Source organism: Macaca thibetana, chromosome 20 (genome assembly GCF_024542745.1).
Source record: "Macaca thibetana thibetana isolate TM-01 chromosome 20, ASM2454274v1, whole genome shotgun sequence".
Lineage (NCBI taxonomy): Eukaryota > Metazoa > Chordata > Mammalia > Primates > Cercopithecidae > Macaca > Macaca thibetana.
The window spans coordinates 27,436,449-27,461,076 of NC_065597.1; the positions used below are offsets into that span (position 1 = coordinate 27,436,449).

General features: G+C 52.6%; 1 protein-coding gene across 2 annotated transcripts in view; it reads left to right on the forward strand.

Annotated features, from left to right (window-relative positions):
• ATP2C2 (ATPase secretory pathway Ca2+ transporting 2) overlaps positions 1-24,628 on the forward strand; it is an 89,253-nt gene extending 64,625 nt beyond the window's left edge. Inside the window, exons 12-28 of one of the 2 annotated variants that reach the window (XM_050773613.1) lie at positions 1,233-1,357; positions 1,491-1,588; positions 2,929-3,030; positions 4,631-4,720; positions 8,364-8,465; positions 10,449-10,605; positions 14,372-14,542; positions 15,595-15,692; positions 15,778-15,828; positions 17,298-17,464; positions 18,857-18,925; positions 19,070-19,186; positions 19,293-19,379; positions 20,375-20,522; positions 22,391-22,489; positions 22,657-22,798; positions 24,238-24,628. In XM_050773613.1, the coding sequence (XP_050629570.1) occupies positions 1,233-1,357; positions 1,491-1,588; positions 2,929-3,030; positions 4,631-4,720; positions 8,364-8,465; positions 10,449-10,605; positions 14,372-14,542; positions 15,595-15,692; positions 15,778-15,828; positions 17,298-17,464; positions 18,857-18,925; positions 19,070-19,186; positions 19,293-19,379; positions 20,375-20,522; positions 22,391-22,489; positions 22,657-22,798; positions 24,238-24,356 (1,942 nt within the window). In that variant the 3' untranslated portion in view covers positions 24,357-24,628. The remainder of the gene's footprint in view (positions 1-1,232; positions 1,358-1,490; positions 1,589-2,928; positions 3,031-4,630; positions 4,721-8,363; positions 8,466-10,448; positions 10,606-14,371; positions 14,543-15,594; positions 15,693-15,777; positions 15,829-17,297; positions 17,465-18,856; positions 18,926-19,069; positions 19,187-19,292; positions 19,380-20,374; positions 20,523-22,390; positions 22,490-22,656; positions 22,799-24,237) is intronic. The other variant, XM_050773612.1, reaches the window with a different exon arrangement.

Consider the following 24,628-nt stretch of genomic DNA (forward strand, 5'->3'; position numbering starts at 1 on the left):
CTTTCTGTGTAGGTTTCCCTATTCTGAACATCCCTTATGAGTGGACTCACGCACTGAGTGGCCGTCTGTGTCTGGCTTCTTCCACTCAGCAGCACATTTTCCGGGCTCATCCATGTGGTGGCGTGTGCCGGTGCCTCATTCCTTTCTATGGCTGAAGGGTATTCTGCTGCATAGATAGACCACATTTGACTCATCCATTTGTTCACTGATGGACGTATGGGTTGTCATGGTTTCTTCATGATTATTTTTACATTTTTTAAAGGAAAACTTCAAGCATGTACCAAAGCAGAGAGGATGATAAAGTGAACACCTATGTAGCCACTACCCGGCTTCAACAGAGGCCCACTTGCAAACACTCTTGCCCTATCTGCAGCCCACCCCTGGCCATGTCAAACTGGACACCAGGCACCAGGCATCATACCTCTCCACCACTTCAGGAGTGTGGAACGTGGGGCCATTCGGCCCTGATGTTGTGGAGTCTCAGCCAAAAGGGGCAGAAGGAGCCCCCTCCACACATCCTCTCACCTGTTGACACACCCAGGGAAGGGGCATCCGTGTGCTGTAGCCCCAGTCTCATTGCCAAGACAGCATCTCACTGGCTCAGCTTGGGCCACACGCTCCCCTCAAATCCAGTCAACCTGGTTATGGGGGAGTGGGGTCGCACCATACGGGGAGAGTTGGAGGGATAAGAAAGAAGTGAGCAGATACCCTGAAACGGATCCACACAGTAGACAAGAGCGTCGCTGTGGCTCTTCACCTCCCCTGACCTGGACTTCCTTGTCTGGCTTCCTCACAGGAAGTGTCTACACCACAACGCTCATGAAAAGTGAAATTCAAGGGACCCATGAGGGCCCTTGGAACTGAAAACTCTTACTCCCACTTATTGTCTGATTCTGGGAGTTCCTTTCATGGGACCCAGAGCCTTTTCTAATAAATGAGAATAATGTAAATACAAGATACTTTTAAAGAGGCAAAACAGCTGACAGACTAATTCACACAAAGGTGTGGATGACTGACAGGCTAGGTCGCTTCCCAAGAGCAGGGTCTGCAGGGGAGGACTCAGGACAACGGGTGCTGAAGAAGGAGGCAGGTGCACCTTAGGATTGGGAATGGAGAATAGAACCAGGACGTTGGGGACACCTAAGACAAGCTTCACCAGCCAAAGCATTGCCAGCCCCAGCTGAGAGTCACACACTCCTTAAGGAGGGGATTCATTTGCCCTTTCGCTCCAGCCTGGCTGTGGCGGCCATTCCCGAGGGTCTGCCCATCGTCGTCATGGTAACGCTGGTCCTGGGAGTGCTGCGGATGGCCAAGAAGCGGGTCATCGTGAAAAAGTTACCCATCGTGGAGACGTTAGGTGAGGGACTCCGGCCGGTGGAATTCTCACTTGTGGAATTGAATGGGGGCTTGGCTGTCGGGGCAATCCAGCCTGGGGGTTTCACAAGCCTGAGGGTGGCGACTTTTCTAGAAACTGATGTTTGTTGTGCCAGGTTGCTGCAGTGTTCTCTGTTCTGATAAGACGGGTACTCTGACTGCCAACGAAATGACAGTGACCCAGCTTGTAACGTCAGATGGGCTTCATGCCGAGGTGAGTCCCAGAGGAATTTACAAGCCTTAAAGATGCACCCAGCCAGGCTGTCTCCTTTCTAGATAAAGCACACAATGTCTTCTAGAACACAATAAGGAAGAAAGAAATTGAGGTCATCTTACAATCTCCTTGCTAACATGACTGATTTTCTTTTTAATCATCCCATACTTCCTTTCAAAAGACGACCAATTTAAGGTAGCCTCCTTTTTCAGTTACTTATTAATTGTAAGCACATTACAAAATTTAACAACTAGAAGAAAAATTCCATACCTTCCATGATAAACTAACCATGATTAGTCCATTTGTGGTTTTTTTGTTTGTTTTTGAGAGACAGAGTCTCGCTCTGTCACCCAGGCTGGAGTGCAGTGGCTTGATCTTGGCTCACTGCAACCTTCACTTCTCGGGTTCAAGTGACTCTCCTGCCTCAGTTTCCCAAGTAGCTGGGACTACAGGCACGCCCCACCAAGCCCAGCTAATTTTTGTATTTTCTAGCAGAGATGGGGTTTCACTATATGTTGGCCAGGCTGGTCTCATACTCCTGACCTCAGGTGATCCACCCGCCTTGGCCTCCCAGAGTGCTGGGATTATAGACATGAGCTACCATGCCCAGACTGTTTTGTTTTTTAAGACAGGGTCTTGCTGTGTTGCCCAGGTTGCAGTGCAGTGGTGCAATCATGGTTCACTGCAGCCTATAACTTCTGGGCTCAAGGGATCCTCCCACCTCAGCCTCCCAAGTCCGCTCGTGTTTTTCAGTGCCTTCTGTGTGCTTGGCGCAGTTGGAAGCTCCCTGAATGTGCAATTTTTTATCCTGACATTTTTTCTACAAAACTGGCCAAAGCAAGGGGTGAACAAATGATTGCCCATGGGCCAGTGCTTGTTTGAAAATCAAGTTTTCTTGGTGTACCGCCACACCCATTTGTGTACATGTTGCCAATGGCTGCTTTCTTGCCTCAGTGTGCCGCAACGGCAGAGCTGAGTAGCCACGACAAACTTGGAAATAGGCTGCAAAGGCTAACACGTTTGCCCGCCCCTGTTCTTAGAATATAAGCACTCTTCTGTGCTAGTTCTTAGTTTTCTTAACCATCACTTGTACTGGCTGCAGAGTGTCCCACTGAGTAAACTTGCTGCAGTTTACTAATGCCTGGCACTGTGTCCATCAGTGACGTATCCGATTCATCAGTAATCTTGCAGAGAACATCTTCATACTGAAAGCCCTTTTAGGGTTTTCCACATTTAGGATTATGTCCTTGGAATGAATCCCCAGAACAGGGATTGTGGGCCAACCGAGGGAGCATGTTTTTGACTCTTGGTGACACCCTTTCTTCTGCCTCGCCCTGCAGGTCAGCGGAGTTGGGTATGACGGTCGAGGGACTGTGTGTCTTCTACCATCCAAGGAAGTCATTAAGGAATTTTCCAATGTCTCAGTAGGAAAGTTAGTGGAGGTAGGTGTCAAAAGCACCACGGGGGAAATAGGCATTTACACTGGGGCTTCTGGGGCTTCTCTCTGAAAAGGGAAATAGCCATTGGACTTACTGGTTCTTGACAATGACTGGACCACCCAGGGGTGAGGCTGTCACAGCACTGAAAAAATGGCCCCAAAACTGATGGAGACATCAGAGGTAAGAGGAGAGCTAGGCTGGGCACAGTGGCTCATGCCTGTTATCCCAGCACTTTGGGAGGCCAAGACAGAATCACTTGAGGCCAGGAGTTTGAGACCAGCCTGGGCAACATAGTGAGACCCTGTTTGTATTATTTTTTAAAAACAATATTTAAAAAGAAGAGCTAGAAGCCTCTATTCTAATCACTGCCCACTGGGAAGGCTCTAAGGAGACTCCTGCACAGAGACGTGCCTGATGAATGGTTAAAAAGTGAGCCTGTGATGAACTTCTCCTATTGCTATGAGCGAGCGTGTGATAAATTTCCCCTATTACTTAGTGAGCCTGTGATGATGTTCCCCTGTTGCTGTGATGAGTCCTGCAATCCGAGTTGTACTCACCGTTTCACAGGGGCTCACTCCTCCCCACATAGCACCCTTCTTCGTCTGTACAGTTCAGTGAGCGCTGCTTGTGAAGGACCTGCCTCCAGGGGCCACTTCACTATCACAGCGAACGCTGTCTCGGTTTTGCAGATTAAAAAACAAAAATATGGCCAGGCGTGGTGGCTCATGCCTGTTACCCCAGCACTTTGGAAGGCCAAGGCAGTTGAATCACCTGAGGTCAGGAGTTCAAGACCAGCCTGGCCAAAATGATGAAACCCCATCTCTACTAAAAAATATAAAAATTAGCCAGGCATGGTGGCACACACCTGTAGTCCCAGCTACTCAGGAGCCTGAGACAGGAGAATTGCCTTGAACCAGGGAGGCAGAGGTTACAGTGAGCTGAGGTCATGCCACTGCACTCCAGCCTGGGTGACACAGTGAGACTCTGTCTCAAATGAATGAATGAATGAATGAATGAATGAATGAATGAATGAAGAATGAAACAAAAATATGCAAAACTAGTAAGTAACAATAAAAAAGAAAAGAAATGGGCAGAGAAGTAATGTGAGTGTCCAGGCTCACCAGGCCGGAAAGGAAGGGTGCCGGGAATCCTGCTCTTTTTGCTTGTCCCTTGTTTATTGTTTAAATATTTATTTTTAAATTGAGACAGAAGTCATCTACCATGAATTCACCCCATTAAAGTGCACAATTCAGTGGTTTCATTATGCTCACAAGTTGTACAGCCATCACCACTGTCTAGAACACTTTGTCACCCCAAGTGGAAACGCCATCATCCCCATTACAGGTCACTCCCCGTCACCTGCCTCATCACCACCCGTCCACCTGCCTCCCTGCTGGGTTCCCTCATGGTAGCTTTGTGGGAACCAACATTCAGCACAGCCAAGAAATAGTCACGGTGTTCCTTTTAAAAAGCCAGGACACTGAGTTTTAAAGAGCAAGTCTTGTCCCCGCAGCCCCAGATGTAAAACTGGGAAAAGCCCACAGTGTCTAACTTTTTCACGAGCCGAGTACTAACTACAGATGTCGGGATAATCCCCTTTTAGGCGGGCTGTGTCGCCAACAACGCGGTCATCAGAAAGAACACCGTGATGGGACAGCCCACCGAGGGTGCCCTGATGGCCCTGGCAATGAAGGTAGGATGTCCTGGGGTGTCTGTGTGGGGAATTCTTCCACTCGGGGCTGGATTCATTGGTAGAAAGCCAGCTCCTGTCTGAGCTAACAGGACTAGGGATGTTAGGTAATCATGGAAGAAAATGGCCCAAGCTGCCGTGGGCCATCTGTTGGTGGTAGAGGAGGTGAGCTCTGAGATTCCACGGGACTTCAGAAAGTTCTGCAGGTCTCTAATCCCTCCTCCAGCGATTCCAAAAGAGTCCTAAGAGCTCCCTGTGGTTCAGGCCCTGGTCAGGTGTTGGAGCGACAGACAGTGGAACGAGACTCCCTGTGCGTCCAACATGACCCTGTGCTCACCGAGGCACCATCTGAGGGGGCTGGTTCCTGGGAATGCATTCCAGTGACTCTGGGGTTCAGCGTTAGATCCTGGGCTCTGTGGCTGTGCGGGGTTGCTCATTCTGTGCCCATCGTCATGTACCAAGTGGCTGCTTGCAGTGTGGAGGGGATGGATGGGGGCTGATGGGGGTCTGCTGCACTCTGTGCACAAGTTAGCAGAAGGAAAGGCAGAAAAACATGGGCTGGGAATGCAGGTGACAGGAAAGCAAGAAGAGAGGACAAAGGACATGGGAAAGGAGGGGCTGGAAGAGGTTAAGAGGAGGGAGCAAAGGAAGGAGGAAGATGGCCCCAGTCAGCTCCCACGTCTGTTTCCATGGCTACTTGGCCTGGATCCCTCCTCTTCAGCCACAGCCGGGGCTCCCCTGGACACTGCGGGAGCTCCTCTCCCCCGCCTGCCCCGTGCTTTCTGCGGTGTGACTTGTCTCTGACTCAGGTTTGATCAGACCCCTCTCCATCAAGGTCAAGGGAAAAGCCTGACTCAGGGTGCTCATCCGCCAGCACTGACCCCTCGATGCTACCCAGCCTGGCCCCTGCACTCACCCCGCTTCCTGCTTCCTCCTGGGCTTTGACTGCTCCTGCCTGTCCTCACTGGCGAGCACCGACTTTCTCTTCAAGTTCACTCCAGTTTCCATCCCAGCAGACACCTCTTCTCACCCCGGGCTCACTTCATTGCTTTCTGTTATCAGCTTACCTGTCCCTCCCTCCAGTGCAAGACTCCGACCTCCCACACGGCTGCCTTCCCGAAGCTGGTGCTGGGTGGGGGGGAGGTGGTCGCCCTCTCATAAGCCCCTGTGACGGTAGATCAGTCGTTTTTCCCCAGTGTAAGAGCATTGGGAAGTCATTACAGGCTGAGTGCAGTGACTCAAATCCCAGCACTTTAAGAGGCTAAGGTGGGAGGATCACTCGAGGCCAAGAGTTTGAGACCAGCCTGGGCAACATAGCAAAACCCCATCTCTACAAAAAATATAAAAGTTAGCTGGGCGTGGTGCATTGCTGTGGTTCCAGCTACTCAGGAGGCTGAGGTGGGAGGATCCTTTGAGCCCAGGAGTCTGTGGCTGCAGTGAGCTATGATCATACCACTGCACTCCGGTCTAGATGGCAGAGTGAGATCCTGCCTCAAAAAACAAAAAGGCTGGGCGTGGCGGCTCACACCTGTAATCGCAACACTGGGAGGCCGAGGTGGACGGATCACCTGAGGTTAGGAGTTTGAGACCAGCCTGGCCAACATGGCGAAACCCCATCTCTACTAAAAATATAAAAATTAAGTGGGCATGGTGGTGCACACCTGTAATCCCAGCTACTCGGGAGGCTGAAGCAGGAGAATTGCTTGAACCTGGGAGGTGGAGGTTGTAGTGAGCCGAGATCACACCATTGCACTCCAGCCTGGGCGACAGAGCAAGACTTTGTCTCAAAAAAGCAAACAGAAATCATGACATCATATGATTTTCCTTCCATTCACAGAAGATGATAATCCTCTCTGCAACGTCTGTAATAGTGAACGGAGCTCATTTCCCGTTTTAAAATAGCGCTGAGTCTGCTCCATTCAACAACTCCTCGCTGCCCAGAAGGGAAGGTGCCGGCCTGACTGTCTGGCAGGAATGACACCCACGTGTCACCCTGCTCCCCCCACCAGCCGCCCCTGCAGCCTAGAGAGGAGAGAGGTTCCAGAGCCTAGAAGCTGGGAGATTTCCTTAATGTGTCATGATTCTCCTCTTTCCCGGGGCCTGGCTTAAGATTTGAGAATATAGAATAAACACTGGCTGGCACGTAGGAAGTGCTGCCTGTGTGACAGGCATGGGGCAAGCACTTCCTGGTTCTTACCCGTCTCTCCTGCTCTAAACGGCACTGAGGCCAGGCCATTGGTTCCCAACTTTTCTTCCATTATTGCTCCTGGATTAGGGTCCTGAAATAAAGCACCACTGGCTGGTGATTTAGAGTAACCAAAACACACTGAAACACAGCTCTGTGGGCCAGAAGTTGAAATCAAGGTGTGAGCAGGGCCAGGCTCCATCTCCCAGCTTCTGGGTGTCACCGGCAGCCCCGGGCATTCCTTGACTCGCACACACATCCCTGCCTTGGCTTCTCACACCAAGCTCTGCCTCCGTCACGAGGTGCTCCCTGCCATGGCTCCGTGCAGCGTTTTCCTTCTCTTTTTTTTTTGTATTTGAGACGGAGTCTTGCTCTGTTGCCCAAGCTGGAGTGCAGTGGCTTCATCTCGGCTTACTGCAATCTCCGCCTCCCGGGTTCAAGCAATTCTCCTGCTTCAGCCTCCCGAGTAGCTGGGACTGTAGGCGCCCGCCACCATGCCTGGCTAACTTTTTGTATTTTTAGTAGAGATAGGGTTTCACCATGTTAGAATGGTCTTGATCTCCTGACCTCATGATCCGCCTGCCTCGGCCTCCCAAAGTGCTGGGATTACAGGCGTGAGCCCCCGCGCCCCGCCTTCCTCCTCTTAGATCCAGTCATGTTGGCTTAGGGCCAACCCTAATAGCCTCAAATGGACGATATCCACAGAGGCCCTATTCCAAATCAGGTCACGTTCAGAGGTTCCGGGGTTAGGGCTTCAACATATCTTTTGTGGGGTACGATTCAACCCCACTAAGGAGAAGTTTTAGGCATTTTTCCCTAATCACCCCACCCCCTCCCCCTGAAATGTAATACTGCAGATACACTGTGTTGTACGAATATCTGCACTTTATGTAAAAGGAGTAGCTTTTTGTCCCCTGCTGCACCCCATTTTCACCCCCTGCAGGGCAGTGGGATGCATGGGTCATGGCTGGTTTACACTTGGGGAAACTGAGATTCTGAGTTGTCACATCACTAATCCAAAAGCCATCAAAGAGCAACAAAGGGCCGGGCTGGCGAGGACCCCAGGCTGTGGACGCAGGGCTGGCGAGGACCCCAGGCTGTGGACGCAGGGCTGCCTTGCTGACTCTGGGGGTTCCTTTTGAGAAACTGCTACACCTTCAAGTCTGAAATGTTCCTCCCGGCAGAAGCACTGCAGGTTTGTTTCTAAGCAGATTTCAGATAGAAGCTGTTGCAATGACCATCGGGTCTACCCTGCAGCCAAGAGAAGAGACTTTTTTTTTCTCTAGGTGGGACATTCCATTTTTTCCACACAGAAAAAAATGGCCTTTTTTCTGTGTGCTAAATCCTTGGATTTCTTATCTGCCAGAGGTGGTTTGAACAATGAATAATTTAAATGGACTGAGTTTTGTGTAGAGATTGGCTTCAGATGACTCACTATAAATGTGCATTTTATTATTCTAGATGGACTTAAGTGATATTAAAAATTCATACGTAAGAAAAAAAGAGATTCCATTCAGTTCAGAGCAGAAGTGGATGGCGGTGAAATGCAGTCTGAAGACTGAGGTGAGCCCTTTCAATCTTCAGCCTCTTCTCTCTTTCCGCCCAGGCCCACACCCAGAAATCACGCAAAATGCGGACTTCAAGGATAATTTGAAAGTTCCTGGCTGCTTCTGTGACATTCCAAATACAGGGAAAAACCTAATCACCATCAAACCTTTGATTCTCTTGGCTCTGCTTCTGGCTTTTTGTTTAAAACAGAAGTTCTCACAGCAGGGTCCCCGGAGTAGCCGCGGTTGTTATCACACGAGAATTTATTAGAAATGCAGATCTCAGGTTCCATGCCAGACCTCCTGAGCCGGATGGTCCAGGGATGGCACCCAGTAACCTTCGTTTTCTGCAGATTCTGATGCAGGTGCAAATGTTGAGATTTACCAGCCTGTAATCCACTGACTAAAGCCCTGCTGCTGACACCAGTTGCCAGCTTGCCAGTCCTCTCTTTGCAGCCCTGTGCTAAGTTTTTTATACTTCTTAGCTCACCTTCCCGCCATACCGGGAAGCAAAAGCTTCAGTACGGAAGGCGTGTCTGGGTGGAACCTCAGCGTGTGCACACACGTTGTTCCTGACTAGAGGAACACATACCAAGCTGTGGCCACCCCGGGTGGACATTACAGCTGATTTTTTAAATTTTCTTTTCAGACTTGTTGTGACTTTTCAGATTTTCATTACAAGCTATTTTTTAAAGTTTTTGTTGCCTTCTACCTTTTTCTCCACCCCTCCTCTTCCTTCTCACTCTTTCTAGAATCTACCGTGTCTGCCCCTGCAGATTGCTCAGCTCCCACTCAGGGCTGTGGGCAGCTTGGCCTGCTCATGCCAGGCCCTTGTACATTTCAGGGGTTTAGAAGGGATTATGGATTTTCAAAAAACTTTTAGATCTTTAAATCTTTTTCCCTGCAAGGCAATGGTAATATTTCTCATTGAAAAAGTATAGAAATATGACATAAAAATGAAAGCTTTTTTCATTTCACCCCTCTTCCCTCCCTGCCCACGACCCACCCAGTGGTAATTCTGTTTTAAGTCTGGGATGGAGCATTGTAGATTCTAAATATGCAAATGACAACATCTGGATGGTATTTTCAAAACAAGGTTACTGTTTATAGTGTTTGTAATTTACTTTTTCCCCCTAAGATTTTCTTTTAATATTGTGTCTTAGATGCCTGTGTTGGTTAATATAAGCTTGTTATAGTAACATATTAATTATATAATATATTATGTAATATATTATAATTATATAAGTTAATATATTATATAATATAGAATATACATATAAATAATATAATGTAACATACATATAAATGATATACATACATATAATACATATGTATTATAATTAATATGTTAACTAATAACATATATAATTAATATTATATAAACTTATAACAGTGTTATATTAACACTGTGCACCCACGTGAGCCAGGTGGGTCCAGTAGCGAGGCTGGGGATACAGCGTGACTTTCACTGACCCAGGGCCTCCCCACGTGGAGCTTACAGTGTACATATTTGTCACGACAGAGCTTAACAAAAACACAGGAAAAATGATCAGCTACTCACGTGGGTTCACTATGACAAGCCAAGTGCTGGGAGTGGGTACAAAATAGACTTGGTGATGCCCTAGGGAGGCAACAGTCTAACAGAAATATTCCGTTAATCACACCCCAAAGGCATAGTCCAAGCTGGGATGATTCCTCCCATGCATGCAACATACAAGACGCTCTGAGTGACCGTAACAAGGGAACTGAAAAAAGAACAAGGGTGGTACAGGTTGAAGATTGACCTTGTTCTTTCTCTGGATTGCAAAACATTCCATGGATGGGATTCTGGAACTTAGCGAACCTGTCCAGCACCTGTGAACAGCACCAGCCCACTGTAAATAACTCCGCTGCCAACGTCCCTGTGTGTGTCTTTGTAACCTTGTGCAGAGTGGGGTGATGGTTACTATGAACCAAGGCTTCCAGTGGTAGTGGATATCTTCCCTTTGTCTTTTCTAAGGATCAGGAAGACATTTACTTCATGAAGGGGGCCTTGGAAGAGGTGATCCGCTACTGCACCATGTACAACAACGGAGGCATCCCCCTGCCGCTGACACCCCAGCAGAGGTCATTCTGCCTGCAGGAAGAGAAGAGGATGGGGTCCCTCGGTCTGCGGGGTCAGTGCCTGTGGCCCCAGCCCAGAGCTTTAAGCTTGCATGTAACATTGACTTTTAAGTGCATTCAAGCAGGATCCCCAGTCAAGGAGGTCACCTGTCCCAAGGAGTCAGGCAGCATGCTGACAGCAACGACGTGTGCTTGGAACCTGATGGTCCCATGAAAGGCAGGCCCCCACCTCATCCCAGTTCCTCAGTGACCCCTATTAATCCCCAGAAGAGGGGGACCCTCCCTTGTTGAGTTTCCTAAGGCAGGTGAATGGGCTGCACCCCAAATATTTATTTTCCCAATAGGTCTTTTTGCTCATTGCCTCTTATCAGGAAAACCTGAAGCTCTTTTCAGTCAAGGAATATATTTTCTCCCTTGGCCATTTTCAAATTTCTGCGGCAGAGCCAGTGCCTTCCCTGATGGGCTGAACATTAAAACACGTTTCCTCTGGTGTCATTTGTCACCCTGGCCAGGTACAGAGGAAGCGTTTAGAAGCGCTGCTGGGCGCTGGTGTTCCCCTGGGGGGAGGTGAGAGACGTTGGGCTGGCCTTAGGCGTTGGTGTTCCCCTGGAGGGAGGTGAGAGACGTTGGGCTGGCCTTAGGCGTTGGTGTTCCCTTGGAGGGAGGTGAGAGACGTTGGGCTGGCCTTAGGCGTTGGTGTTCCCTTGGAGGGAGGTGAGAGACGTTGGGCTGGCCTTAGGCACTGGTGTTCCCTTGGGGGGAATGAGAGGTATTGGGCTGGCCTTATTGGCTCAGGAGCCTTGGTCTTCCCCTTCGGGGAACAGAGTTTGTAGGTTGCTGGCAAGTTGGCTCAGAGGTGTACAGAGCGAGACCCTTGTGGCTTTCTGGGGCACGGTGAAGCCAGCGCCGAGCATGTGTCCCCTCTTCCCGAGTGAGGGGAGCATTCCCCAAAGCACAGGCGCTTTGCCTCCCAAATGGTTTGTGTAGCGCTGGGTCTACAATAGGCCCACAGGTAAATACTGTGCCTCAGTTTCCCCGTATGCATAAGGAAGGCACGAGAGTAGTGACTTCACTGATTGCTATAGGGATTGGAAGAGACGGTGGGTCCCGTCTTAGCTTGCCCTGGGCCTTGACTCTGTTTCGGTGGCAGAGAAGCCAGGCCCAGCTCCTGCGAGCTGGGTGATCTGAGAGGGGCTGGTGTAAGAAGCTCCTTTTCACATCACTGACACCAGAGACAGAGCTGTGGCGTCCCTCCTGCACAGTGGAGGGATTGGGAGAAATCTGGCGCATGGGTGGCAGCTGCTTTCGTCATGGTTGATAGGACCAAGCCCTGCAGTAGCTCCCTGTTCTGGTCACATCGCGCCTCTGCTGACAATGAAACGGCTCACTTAAAAGTGGACACATGAAGCCGGGCACGGTGGCTCAAGCCTGTAATCCCAGCACTTTGGGAGGCTGAGACGGGCGGATCACAAGGTCAGGAGATCGAGACCATCCTGGCTAACACCGTGAAACCCCGTCTCTACTAAAAAATACAAAAAACTAGCCGGGCGAGGTGGCGGGCGCCTGTGGTCCCAGCTACTCCGGAGGCTGAGCCAGGAGAATGGCGGGAACCCGGGAGGCGGAGCTTGCAGTGAGCTGAGATCCGGCCACTGCACTCCAGCCTGGGCGACAGAGCCAGACTCAGTCTCAAAAAAAAAAAAAAAAAAAGAGTGGACACGTGAGTAAGTAAACATCCCACGTGGTCCTGGCCTCTAAATCTGCTCCTGGCACTTGGGCCCCACCTGTGTACTGGGCACCATGAAGTGCCTGTGTGAGGCCACGCCCTGAATCCCCACCAGGCAGCGGAGCCAGCCCGGGTGACAGCCCGGCCTAGTGCAGCCAGCGCCTTCGCCCGGATGTCTGCTGCGCTGCTACAGCGCATGAGGACGCGTTCCAGGGGCTTGCTCCAGACTTTGGGGGAGAGCGTAATGAGAATGGGTCAGTGGCAGAGGAACAGTGAGGCCTTTTCCTGTGTCCCCCAGTCCACACGCAGGTCCTTTTGTGTTTACAAATGAACTTGTCTCCCACCTGTGGCTGGGAAAGCTACAACCTGGGAACTGGCCTTAGAGAAGGCCTGTGCATTTTTCCAACCCGTGTCTGGTCTGAGAAGAGAAGGGATGTTATTCCTCAGCAGGCGACCGTGAACTGATGCCTGCTGCCTGGCAGGCCTGGGGCAGTGCCCGGGTGACTTAGAGAAGCCCCAACCTGCTAGATCCCCTGGAGTGATTGCTGTGAGGATTGGAAGAGTCAGTGAATCCTGTCTTGGGCTTTGAGACCCCCCACCCCACACACATCCAGGGGAAGATGACAAACCCCACGGAGCGGGAAGGAGAGTCGGGGTGAGGGGAGCACGGAGGCAGGAGTGAGGACCTCTGGGGACAGAGGGCTGCCAGGTGGCCACTAGAAGCAGGGGATGCTCCTGCTTCTAGTTTCAGGGAGTGGGGCATTGGAAAAGGGGAGGAAGAGCAGCAGTGTCACCGGTGCAGGAGGGATGCCAGCCCTGTCTTTGGTGTCAGTGAGGTGAAAAGTCCACCACCCCCTCTGAGATCACCCGGTTGGCAGGAGCTAGGCCTGGATTCTGTGCCACCAAAAGAGAGTCAAGGCCCAGGGCAAGCTCAGAGTCCCCTCAGCTGGGTCACTCCCCTGTCAATTTTTCTTAACCTCTGTGCAGCTCCCCCACGTCTGCTGGCAATGACAAAATGAGTTAGCACCGAGCAAATGAGGGCAAGAATTGTCAGAACTGTCCTATCCTACTCCGCCTCACGTGTCCCATTCTGGGCCAGCTCAAACAAGTTTCTGTGGCCACTTTTGTTGGGAAGTGGGGTGGGTCTTATACCATGAGTGGTGTATTAGTCTGTTTTCATGCTGCTGGTAAAGACAGACCTGAGACTGGGTAATTTATAAAGAAAAAGAGGTTGAATGGACTCACAGTTCCACATGGCTGGGGAGGCCTCGCAATCACGGCGAAGGTGAAAGGCACGTCTTACATGGCAGCTGCCAAGAGAGAATGAGAGCCAAGCCGAAGGGGAAACCCCTCATAAAATCATCAGATCTCATGGGACGAATTCACTGCCACAGAACAGTGTGGGAAACCACCCCCGTGATTCAGTTATCTCTCACTTGGTCCGTCCCACAACCCGTGGCAATTATGGGAGCTGCAATTCAAGATGAGATTTGGGTGGGGACACAGTCAAACCCTATCAAGCGGACAGCAGTGGTATTTTCTGCTACGCGGCTGTTTCTGGCTCCCGTCTCCGTCTGGTGTGCATCTGCGCAGGCCTGAGAGCCGCTGCAGGCATCTCTGTCCTCCCTTTCAGTCTAGGGACTTGATGCCTGAGCCCTCCGCAGACCGAGGAGGATCTGGGCCATGGTGGGGGCTGGCTGGGGACTAACAAAGGGTTGGGCACATTGCCTCACACCTGTCATCCCAGCACTTTGGGAGGCTGAGGTGGACGGATCACCTGAGGTCAGGAGTTTGAGACCAGCCTGGCCAACATGGTGAAACCCTGTATCTACTGAAAATACAAAAATCAGCCGGGCCTGGTGGCGCATGCCTGTAATCCCAGCTACTCAGGAGGCTGAGGCAGGAGAATTGTTTGAACCCGGGAGGTGAGGTTGCAGTGAGCCGAGAGTACACCACTGCACTCCAGCCTGGGCAACAAGAACAAAACTCCCTCTAAACAAAACAAAACGAAAAAACAGAAACAACAAAAACAGATGGCTCCTGAGCCCCCGGTGATCCCTCCTTACTCCCCCTTTTTCCTCCCCCTCTTTCCTCAGTTCTGGCTCTGGCTTCTGGGCCCGAGCTGGGGCGGCTGACATTTCTGGGTCTCGTTGGCATCATTGACCCGCCAAGAGTTGGTGTGAAGGAAGCAGTTCAGGTTCTCTCCGAGTCTGGCGTGTCCGTGAAGATGATAACAGGAGATGCTCTGGAGACGGCCTTGGCCATAGGTAACCGGGACAGGGTCAGGGGTGAGGACGAAAGGACCCATCCATCCTTTACAGTGGGGGGCTGCAACCAAAGGGAAGCCTCAGCAAACTTGGTCAGGAGTGCTCACACCTAGCCCTGTGGGCTTAGAAAAGACACTGAGTATTCGTGGCCAGCATTCCAATTTCCGAGGTGTTTCCTGTTTCTGAAATGTTGGCAGGTTCTGCAAAAGGGGAAAAGTCCTCATGGATACTGAGGACCTACTGTGTGTCAGGGGCTTTTCATCCACTGTCTTCACAGGCAGCATCATGGCCATGCACAGTTTCAGTCTGCCTCTGCCTCTAGCTGTGTACCCCTGGCAAACCATTGAACCACTCTGACCCTCAGTCTTCATCAGTACAGGGCTGGCAGCCCTCCTGCTCTAGTTACTTTTTTTTTTTTTTTTTTTTTTTTGAGATGGAATCTTGTTCTGTTGCCCAGGCTGGAGTGCAGTGGCACAATCTCAGCTCACTGCAGCCTCTGCCTCCTGGGTTCAAGCAATTCTCCTGCCTCAGCCTCCTGAGTAGCTGGGATTACAGGCGCCTGCCACCATGCCCAGCTAATTTTTTGTATTTTAGTAGTGATGGGGTTTCACCGTGTTGCCCAGGCTGGTCTTGAACTCCTGACCTCAGGGAATCCACCTGCCTTGGCCTCCGAAAGTGCTGGGATTACAGGTGTGAGCCACTGCGCCCAGTCCCTCTAGTTACTATTATATGGGTTGTCACAGCCTGGGGCTGTGAAAAGGTTCATGGGCTTTGGAATCAGAGCTGTGTCGGGTTCCAGTGTTACTCCTTAACCAGCTGTGTGTCCTCTGCAAAGTCACTTGTGTTTCCTCACCTTTCAAGTGGGGATAATAAGGCATTTGGTGTAAGTTAATCCTGTGGATAGAACCAAGGCCACGCAGCATAGTAGGTCCTCAGTAAAGGGTCTCCAGCATGGTTTTATTCTTGGTATTCCCCGTGGCCGAGGTAGGGTTGGGAGTGAGGGGTGGGGACAGGGGCCTCGGAGCAGACCCTCACAACAGGTTCTCCTAAAGGAAGAAACATCAGCCTGTGCAACGGGAAGCTGAAAGCCATGTCTGGGGAGGAGGTGGACAGCATGGAGAAGGGCGAGCTGGCCGACCGCGTGGGGAAGGTGGGTCCCCGGAGGCAAGGCTGGCGGCGGGGCTGGGTCACAGCTCTGAAATCTGATTCTTCGCCTTCCCTGTCTCCATGTCCAGGTGTCCGTGTTCTTCAGGACCAGCCCAAAGCACAAGCTCAAAATCATCAAGGTTCGCTGGGTGAGGCGGGCACAGGCTGCGCTGCTGGGGCCGGGCCAGAGACACTGTGGCTCAAGGAGCTCATGCGTCTGTCGGGTGACAGTACAGGGCCCGGCTGTGGCTTCCTTCTCTAGGTCCGGGACAGCTGCCCCCGGGGTTACCTTTTCATAGCCAGGGGGAGGGGAAGAGGATGAGCAGGGGCACGCGGGCAGCTCCCTTGGAGAGGACGAGGCTCTGAAGTTGCCAGCGTCACTTGCGCTCACAGCCCCTTGGCGAGAACGCAGTCATGGGCCCAGGTTTAGCCGCAGGGGATGCTGGGAAGTGTCATTTCTAGCTGGGTGGACACGAGCCCCACTAAACCTGGGGATCCTTTTGAGGAGGAGGGGAGAACTGGGGGACCCTTGCCACATACACTAAAAACTGGGAACTGTAATTGGATAATGCAAAGGGGAAAACTACAACAGAAGCTGTCTTTTTCGTTTTTTTTTTTTTCTTTGTGGGGGGTCGGGGTGGGGTGGGTTGGAGGTACGGAGTCTCGCTCTGTCACCTAGACTGGAGTGCAGTGGCACAATCTTGGCTTGCTTCAACCTCTGCCTCCCAGGGTCAAGCAATTCTCCTGTCTCAGCCTCCCGTGTAGCTGGGATTACGCCCTGCACCACCACACCCGGCTAATTTTTGTATTTTTACAAAAAGAGACAGGGTTTCGCCATGTTGGCCAGGCTGGTCTCAAACTCCTGACCTCAGGTGATCCACCTACTTTGGCCTCCCAAAGTGCTGGGTGCTTTTTGGCATTATTCCTGTCATTCAGCTCTGTGCCTCTGTTTCCTCATCTGTAAAATGGGGGAAGTATTAATGCCGTCAGCTAATTCACAGGGTTGGCAGAGGATTAAACAAAGCCAGGCCCATGAAGCTCTTGGCACACAGCAGGTGCCCAATAAAGAGCTGATGTGATTTTTCTGACCCTGCATATGATAGAAAGGTAGAAAACGTGCTGGGTTTTCTCGCCTGTGCTCTGAAAGTTGGCCCTTGAGCTCTTTTAGTAGACGGGCTTTCTTTCATGTCATTTTTAGCTCTACAGAGTAAATCCCTATGCGAGTTACTCCTCAAAGAAGGTAGTCATACTTACCAGGTACCTCATGGTTTCCAGAGCCACAATGTTGATTACTATTTATTACTGGGGATGGATCACCTTTATGAGCCTTTCCTGACCATGCTGGGCACCCTCACATCCGCCATCTCAGTTTGGGCCTCACTACAGACCTGGGAAGAAGGAACTGTTGCTTCCACTTTGCAGATGGGGAAACTGAGGTCAAGAGGGTCAAAGGCTCACCCAATTCCCAAGCTAATGTGGGTGAAGCTGGGATTCAAAGTCCACGTGCCCTCCAGACAGAGGTCTCTGTGGCTGGCCACAGGGTGTGTGTGACCGGGCATTTTGAGCTGGTCCTCGGGCTGCAGGCCTTCATTGCCTGCTCTTTCCAAAGGCTCTGCAGGAGTCAGGGGCAATCGTGGCCATGACTGGGGATGGGGTGAACGACGCGGTGGCCCTAAAGTCTGCAGACATCGGGATCGCCATGGGGCAGACAGGGACGGACGTCAGTAAAGAGGCCGCCAACATGATCCTGGTGGACGATGACTTCTCAGCCATCATGTAAGCTGCTCTTCTGGTAGTTTTTTAGTTGCAAAAATGCCTGGGGCCACCAGCTTCTCCCTGGGACCTGCTACTGTGGAGACAGAGGGGGTCTCGCAGAGTCCCCAGGGAGAGCTGAATCTCGGGGCTCCTCAGTGTGGCAGGTGCCCCCAACCCCAAACACCAAGAGCCTTTCATAGCAGGGTCATGGGGTCCACGGCCCCTGGGGCTAGTCGCATGCTGCACCCAGGGGAATGTCACGGACATGAAGCAGGGATGGGATTTGCTGCCTGTGGGTGCATTTCATGTGTTCCTGGGAATGCCCGCCAGGCTCAGGCTGGTGGGCAGCAGCTGAATCTGTAGGGAAAACCTGTGGCCAAATACATGGTCGCAGTTGAGTGTCGGGTGAGAAAGGATTACAATGAGCATCTTCAGTGTGAGGCTCACGTGTCGATAGATATATCTCATGTATTGAAGAGAGACCTGGGTGCAAACACCCCCACTGCTCCCCACCGAGGTGCTCTTTAGGTTCTGGGTTTATACAAAACTCTTTGTTCCATTTCACTTTTCTGTATTTTTTTCTTAATACATTTACCTTCCCTCTGGATCTACTTTTAACTAGTTCTAAGACTGTCCTCATAAGCAAATCGTAGTAGTTGGGGGTGAGGGAAAACTTTTTTAAACCTGATATAAAAAAATCCAAATGAACAAATATTGAGGCCAGGTGTGATCGTGCACTTTACAAAGCTGTTGCCACAATTGATTGGCCATAGGAAGCCTTAACACGCTTAGTAAAAAAAAAAAAGAAAGAAAAAAAAAAGTCATAATATCAGCTCTATAGTTCTTTTGCAAAATTTTTTAGTAAAATCTGGCGGGGCGGGGCGCGGTGCATAGATGATTTTTCTACATGCGTGACCCCAGGTCAAGGTTTAAAAGGGCTTCCGTGAAGAGCCTTCTAAAGACAGAAGTAGGCGATGTCCTTCAGCCTCCCCATCCCTCCCTCCTTACCGTCCCCCGGACCTCATTTTTAGGCCTAACTGGTTTTGCTGCATCTCTCTCTTCTCTTTGGTAAATCGCTGAGATGCACGGAGCACTTCGGGAGTCTGGGCAGGGATGGGATCCCTGGGCTCGGCAGAAGAGTAATTGATGGTCCAATTGGAGGTATCAAGTGTAACCTTGGCACAGAAGGGCGAACATGGCTTAAGGATCAGTTCCCAGTGACCAAGGGGCACCTGTTAGAACACTACCATCTCTTACAAATGTGTCCCCAAGAATGCCAGCAAAGGGAACCAGCAGAGGTCCAAGTACAGCGTCCATCTGAGCAAGTCCCCACTGCCCCTTGCAGCAACCAACGCACTGGCTGAGCCCTCCCGCAGGCCCTCTCTGTGAGTAAACGGCTCTCTTCCCTTGCAGGAATGCGGTGGAGGAAGGCAAGGGGATTTTTTACAACATCAAAAACTTTGTCCGATTCCAGCTGAGCACGTAAGTAGAGGCCGGCAAAAAAAAACAAAAACAAAAAACTCAAAACAACACAAAATCAAAAAAAAAAACACAAAAAAGCATTCCGAGTGTCATTAAGGGCCACGCCTGGCGGGCGGCCGCTGACTGGCTGCGTGTGGCCCGCAGGAGCATCTCCGCCCTCAGTCTCATCACTCTGTCCACCATGTTCAACCTGCCCAGCCCCCTCAACGCCATGCAGATCCTGTGGATCAACATCATCATGGATGGGCCGCCGGCGCAGAGGTAAGGCCAGGCCAGCTGGGAGCCCTGTGTCTCCTTACCCCGCTGCGGGGCTGCTGGCTGTGCCCTAAGGCTATAGGGATGAACACACACTGCCGCTTTCCATCAGGAGTTCCCAGAAAACTGAAGTGTGTTGCACTGGGGTGAGACTGGGAGTAGAAGGCAGAGGAGAAAGTATCTGGGCCGGCAGGGCTGGGCGAGGATGGAATTTTCTGCTCCCTCTGCCTGGATGCTCTCCCTGGGCAACCTGCTTTGCTCGTTCTCATTCTTCATTCCAGTCACTGCCTTCAGGAAGTCTTCCCTGATTGCACTCCCACTCAATCCCCGCACCCTGCTATATTTTTCCCTAGAGAGGAAGATACACACACGCTTTTCCTTATGGGTCTGATTGTGATCTGTCTCCCCTTTAGAACGTCAGCTTCGAGGAGGTGGAGTTTGTGTTTTATTCCTGCTGTCTAAAGCACCTTGCTACCCAGTAGGTGCTCAGGAGTCCACCCGCTCCTTAATATCCCCTTCCACAGGCCAGCCAAGTGGTGTGGGGGAAGGAATGTACTTTGGAGTCAGGGGACCCATGTGGCCATGCATGCGTAACTGTGTGAGCGCAGCACCGACGTTGCTTCCGCTGGAGCTCAGTGTTGCTGTTATTACCAGTGACAGCTGCCAAGGGAAAGACAGTCCTCATTTGTGTCCCCAAAGCCAAGTGTGAAGGTTACCTCTCCTGCCAGCTCTCCCTGGGAGCACGAAGCTAGTCTGAGCTATGTCTGAGCTGCTCCCACTCTGCCACCCGCTGCTGGTCTAGCCCTCAACCCTGCTGTGTGGAATTGGCTGGAGGCAGGTCTCAGCTGATGAGGGGCCCTGCGGAGGGCGGAGCCTGGAGCCTGTTTCTCCAGGCTCAACGTGGGGGGTCGCCTCATGGTGATGGAGATCGCCTGGGTGTATGGAACTGTGTGTGGTTGGCCTCAGTGGGTGGTCTTCCTTCAGCCTGCGGAACAGATGGAGGGGCACAGCTGCCCGTGGACTCGGGCTCTGGGGCTTCTGGAAGGCATGAGGAGGGCAGGTGCGATGCCTGGGGGCATTCAGCAAATGCCTGGCCCTGCCCGCTGTGCCTGGGAGGCTTATGCATAGATGTCTCAAGGGTCCTGTATTTCATTCCTGGTTCATTTCAAAGCGTCTGTGTCTTGTTTGGAGCAGCTTGGGGGTAGAGCCCGTTGACAAAGACACCCTCAGGCAGCCACCACGGAGTGTGGGGGACACCATCCTCAGCAGAGCCCTCATCCTGAAGATCCTCATGTCCGCAGTTGTCATCATCAGCGGGACCCTCTTTATCTTCTGGAAGGAGGTGAGCGAGGGCCGCCCCCTCTTGTTCTGTAAGAGTTCTCCAAGTCCTGGGACCGTACAGATGCTGGGGACTGCAGTCCCTGCCCTCCTGCCCCAGCTCTCATCTGGGAGAGGCAAACATGTACACACACAGGACAATGTGGTGCCATCAGAGGGACGGGGAGCATGAGGCAAAGGGACTGGGTGACCCCTGAAGGAAAGGAGGTCGCCAGGTGTGTGCCTGGGAACTGCAGAGGCTGGCAGGGTGGGGATGACTTTGCCAAGACGGTAGTTGAAATGTACTTGAGGCCCCGTGCATCAGGTTTCTTCCTATATGGGACAGGATGCCCCCTGTTCCCTTGTCACCGGCAAACAATTTGAAACCTGCTAAGGATCCTCCTGTGTTATGCTCTAGAGGTGACTGTTTGCTTCGCATCTGGGCCTGGGTCAACTTTTCAAGGCCTGCAGGTTCAGGGAGCTCTGGGCCAGGATGGGCAATGACCTAGGTGGGAAATGAGGCAGGTGACCCGTGTGACCACACTGCAGGTCGCACATGTGCGGGAAGGGGGAGGGACCCTAGCCAGGAACCCTGCATCCATGTTTCCTCCTGCTCTCCGTCTGCCCCAAGCAGAACAGCTCTGTTTCCCCTGCCTTCTTACTGGCCTGGGAAGGCCGTGAAGGCCCCTGCGCTTGTCCAGCTTGGGGTGAAAAAGATGGGCCAACCCGGTGGTCCTCCGAGTGGGGTCCCAGTAGTGGCGTCAGCACCCCTGCACCCCTAAGAATTGAGCTGCCAGGCCCTGCCTCTGTCTCCACTTTAACACACGTGCTCCAGAAGACTTAGCTGCACACTCATGGCTTAGCCCTGTGGTGTGGCACCGAGTGCAGGAGGGTATCCGGCCAGGCAGAGGAGCCTCTCCTCAGGTGGTGGGAAGTTGAGGTGAGAACTGCTGGCTAAGCATGGTGGCTCACCCCTGTAATCCCAGCACTTTGGGAGGCTGAAGCAGGTGGATCACCTGAGGTCAGGAGTTCAAGACCAGCCTCACTAACGTAGCAAAACCCTGTCTCTACTGAAAACACAAACATTACCCAGGCATGGTAGCTCACACCGGTAATCCCAGTACTTTGGGTGGCCAAGGCGGGTGGATCACCTGAGGTCAGGAGTTCAAGACCAGCCTGGCCAACATGGTGAAACTCCGTCACTACTAAAAATACAAAAATTAGCCAGGCATGGTTGGGTGCCTGTAGTCCCACCTACTCAGGAGGCTGAGGTGGGAGAATTACTTGAACCTGGGAGGCAGAAGGTTGCAGTGAGCTGAGATCACACCACTGCACTCCAGCCTGGGTGACAGAGTGAGATTCCGTCTCAAAAAAAAAACTGCCCAGGAGCTTCTGACCGTGGGCTGGTCTCACCTCAGCTCTGGCCATACCCTGCAATGTCACCCACCCCTGAGACCCTGCAGGGCTCAGAGCTGGGCAGGACTCCAGGGTTTCTCTCAGAGCTGCACTCGGTCACCTCACAGGCTCTCGTCGCCTCGGGCATTAGCCATCCTTCAGCCTGCCTTGTAGGAAGTGACGTTCACGCTGTGGGTTTAACTGGAGGCATCACCTCCCCGGGAGACAGTTACTTCCTGGAGGAGGTGGTGGTTCTTCTGGCTGTGGGTGCCCCACCCCCATCCTCGTGGTGGCAGCAAACCAGCATGTGCTGGGGAGACCCTGGTGTGGCACCCACTGACCTCACACCTGGAGGAAGCTGTGACCCATTCCTATTACTGAGCTTATAAGTGGCCCCCAGCCGTGCCCCAGGAGCCGTGAGGCAGGCCTGTGCCCTTTGGTTCAGGATGAATGATGTCTCGTCCCGCCTAACCTCTCGCCCGTGCGCTTGCCTTCCAGATGCCTGAAGACAGAGCGAGCACTCCCCGCACCACGACGATGACCTTCACTTGTTTTGTGTTTTTTGATCTCTTCAACGCCTTGACCTGCCGCTCTCAGGTGAGACCAGGGCTGACCCTCCTTGCTGCAGAGTGTTCTCAACAGCAATGCCCCAGCCCTGCCCACAGCATTGAGCGGCTGTGGCTCAGCGTGGGCAGCCAGAGCTCTCCTGCCTGCACCTGGGCTGTGGACAGCACACAATCCCCCATGTCACTTTCTCCCTACAGACCAAGCTGATATTTGAGATCGGCTTTCTCAGGAACCGCATGTTCCTCTACTCCATCCTCGGGTCCATCCTGGGGCAGCTGGCGGTCATTTACATCCCCCCGCTGCAGAGGGTCTTCCAGACGGAGAATCTGGGAGTGCTCGGTGAGTGGCGGGGACGGGAACGACAGGTGACCTCAGACCAGGGCCGTGGGGGGCGCGGTAGCTGCCGGGCGGGGAGCTGCAGCCCAGGAGGGGCGAGTGCGGGAAAGCGGAACTCACCAGGGGCCGGCTCTCTCTTCAGGGCCTTTCTGTCCTCACAGGAAGGGACTCTAATGTGGGTGATGTGAGGAGGCACAGAGGACACACAGAAACCTCCAGGAAGAGGCCCCTTGCTCAGGAATAGGGACTGGGGCATCGGCATCACAGGCGTCAGGCTAGAGGCTCAGAGCACATGGAGGGAGCTGTGCAAGGCCTGGACTCGGCCTGGGATTGGGGAGCCTGGACTTGACCCTGGGGCCAGTAGTGTGACTTAGCGATCTGGTCACCTGAAGACAGGGAGCTGGTCTGTCTTCTGGTTTTGGCTGGAAGGGACATGATTCAGTCACCATGGCTTTCCAAGGACACACACCGTGGTGTGGGGCCCAGGGAACTCCTCGACATCCTCAGCCAAGTGAACGTGTCACCCTTCTCTGAAGCTGCAGTGATGGCAGGTGTGGGGGTAGGGTTGGGAGGAAGAGGGAGCCAGGGGCAAATCATCGACCCCACCCTTCTCCCCACGGTGCTGACAGTCACCCCTACCACGGAGTAGAGGACGAGGGAGGCTGGTGAGGCAGCCTTCATGGGCCCCCCCTCGCTGGCAGGGCTCAGAGTGGGTCGTGGCTCAGATCTGGAGGGGCATGGAATTATCCATCAGGCCTGAGGCTGCAGTGACAACGGTCCTATGAGTTCCAGGCAAGACTGGGATGGTCAATTCTGCCCTGTCCTCCAAAAAGCAGTGTGGGTCACCAGCAATGCCCTGCAGGAACAGACAACAGGAAGCCCCAAAACAATGTGCTCACTGGAGGTTTCTACCTGCTGGGAAGGCCGTCTTCCCACGGCTGAAGGGGTTGTGCTTGGCAGCCCGTATTTTGGGAGTCATGACAGCAGGGAGCCAGGGATCATTCCTCACTACAGCATATGACGGGAGCAGAGGAAGACGCTGGGAATTCATCCCAGGGAATGTGTCAGGGTGCACTGGACAGGGAGCCCAGACTGGTCACTCAGGACATTTGCAAGCACCAGCATGCTGGAACAGGTGCTGCCGGGAGAGGAAACCCATTCCCCTTCCAGCCCGAGTCCGTCACATGCCCCCAGCTGCCTGCCGGACCACCCTGTGCTCTGGAGCTGCCTGCAGCTTGCCTTGAAAGATGGGCAGGCCCTTCTGGAACTGTAGCATTTTGGATCCAGGGTTGGGAAGATCTCCCTGCCTTGGGGGTAAGGAAAAGGGCTGGTCCTCTGCACCTCTCACTTGATCAGGACGTCGTTCAGGGAAGGAGCTTCTTGCCGGGGCGCAGAGCTGTGTTGTGTGCTCTGTGACCCTTTTCTGTTTTCCCCTTTGGCAGATTTGCTGGTTTTAACTGGATTGGCCTCATCCGTCTTCATGTTGTCAGAGCTCCTCAAACTATACGAAAAACACTGTTGCGGCACCCAGAGAGTCCAGACGCACCACGAAGACGTGTAGTGGCCCTCACTCTGCGGCACCTTCCCTAATCATCTCCATCTAGATGTGCCTGTGGCCCCTGCGGTGTCTCCCCTTCAGGGGAGACTTTTAGGACGGACGCCGCAGCCTTCTGTCAGTGACTCAGTTTTTCCTCCTGGGAATGCTGCAGGCATCTCGTGGGCTCCGGGGACCCAGGTCCACATCCAGCCAGCACGCCAACTGGCTCTGGGACAGACAGGGAGGGGCCTGTCCAGAAACATCACACTATTTATTAAATCACAATGATTTTTATT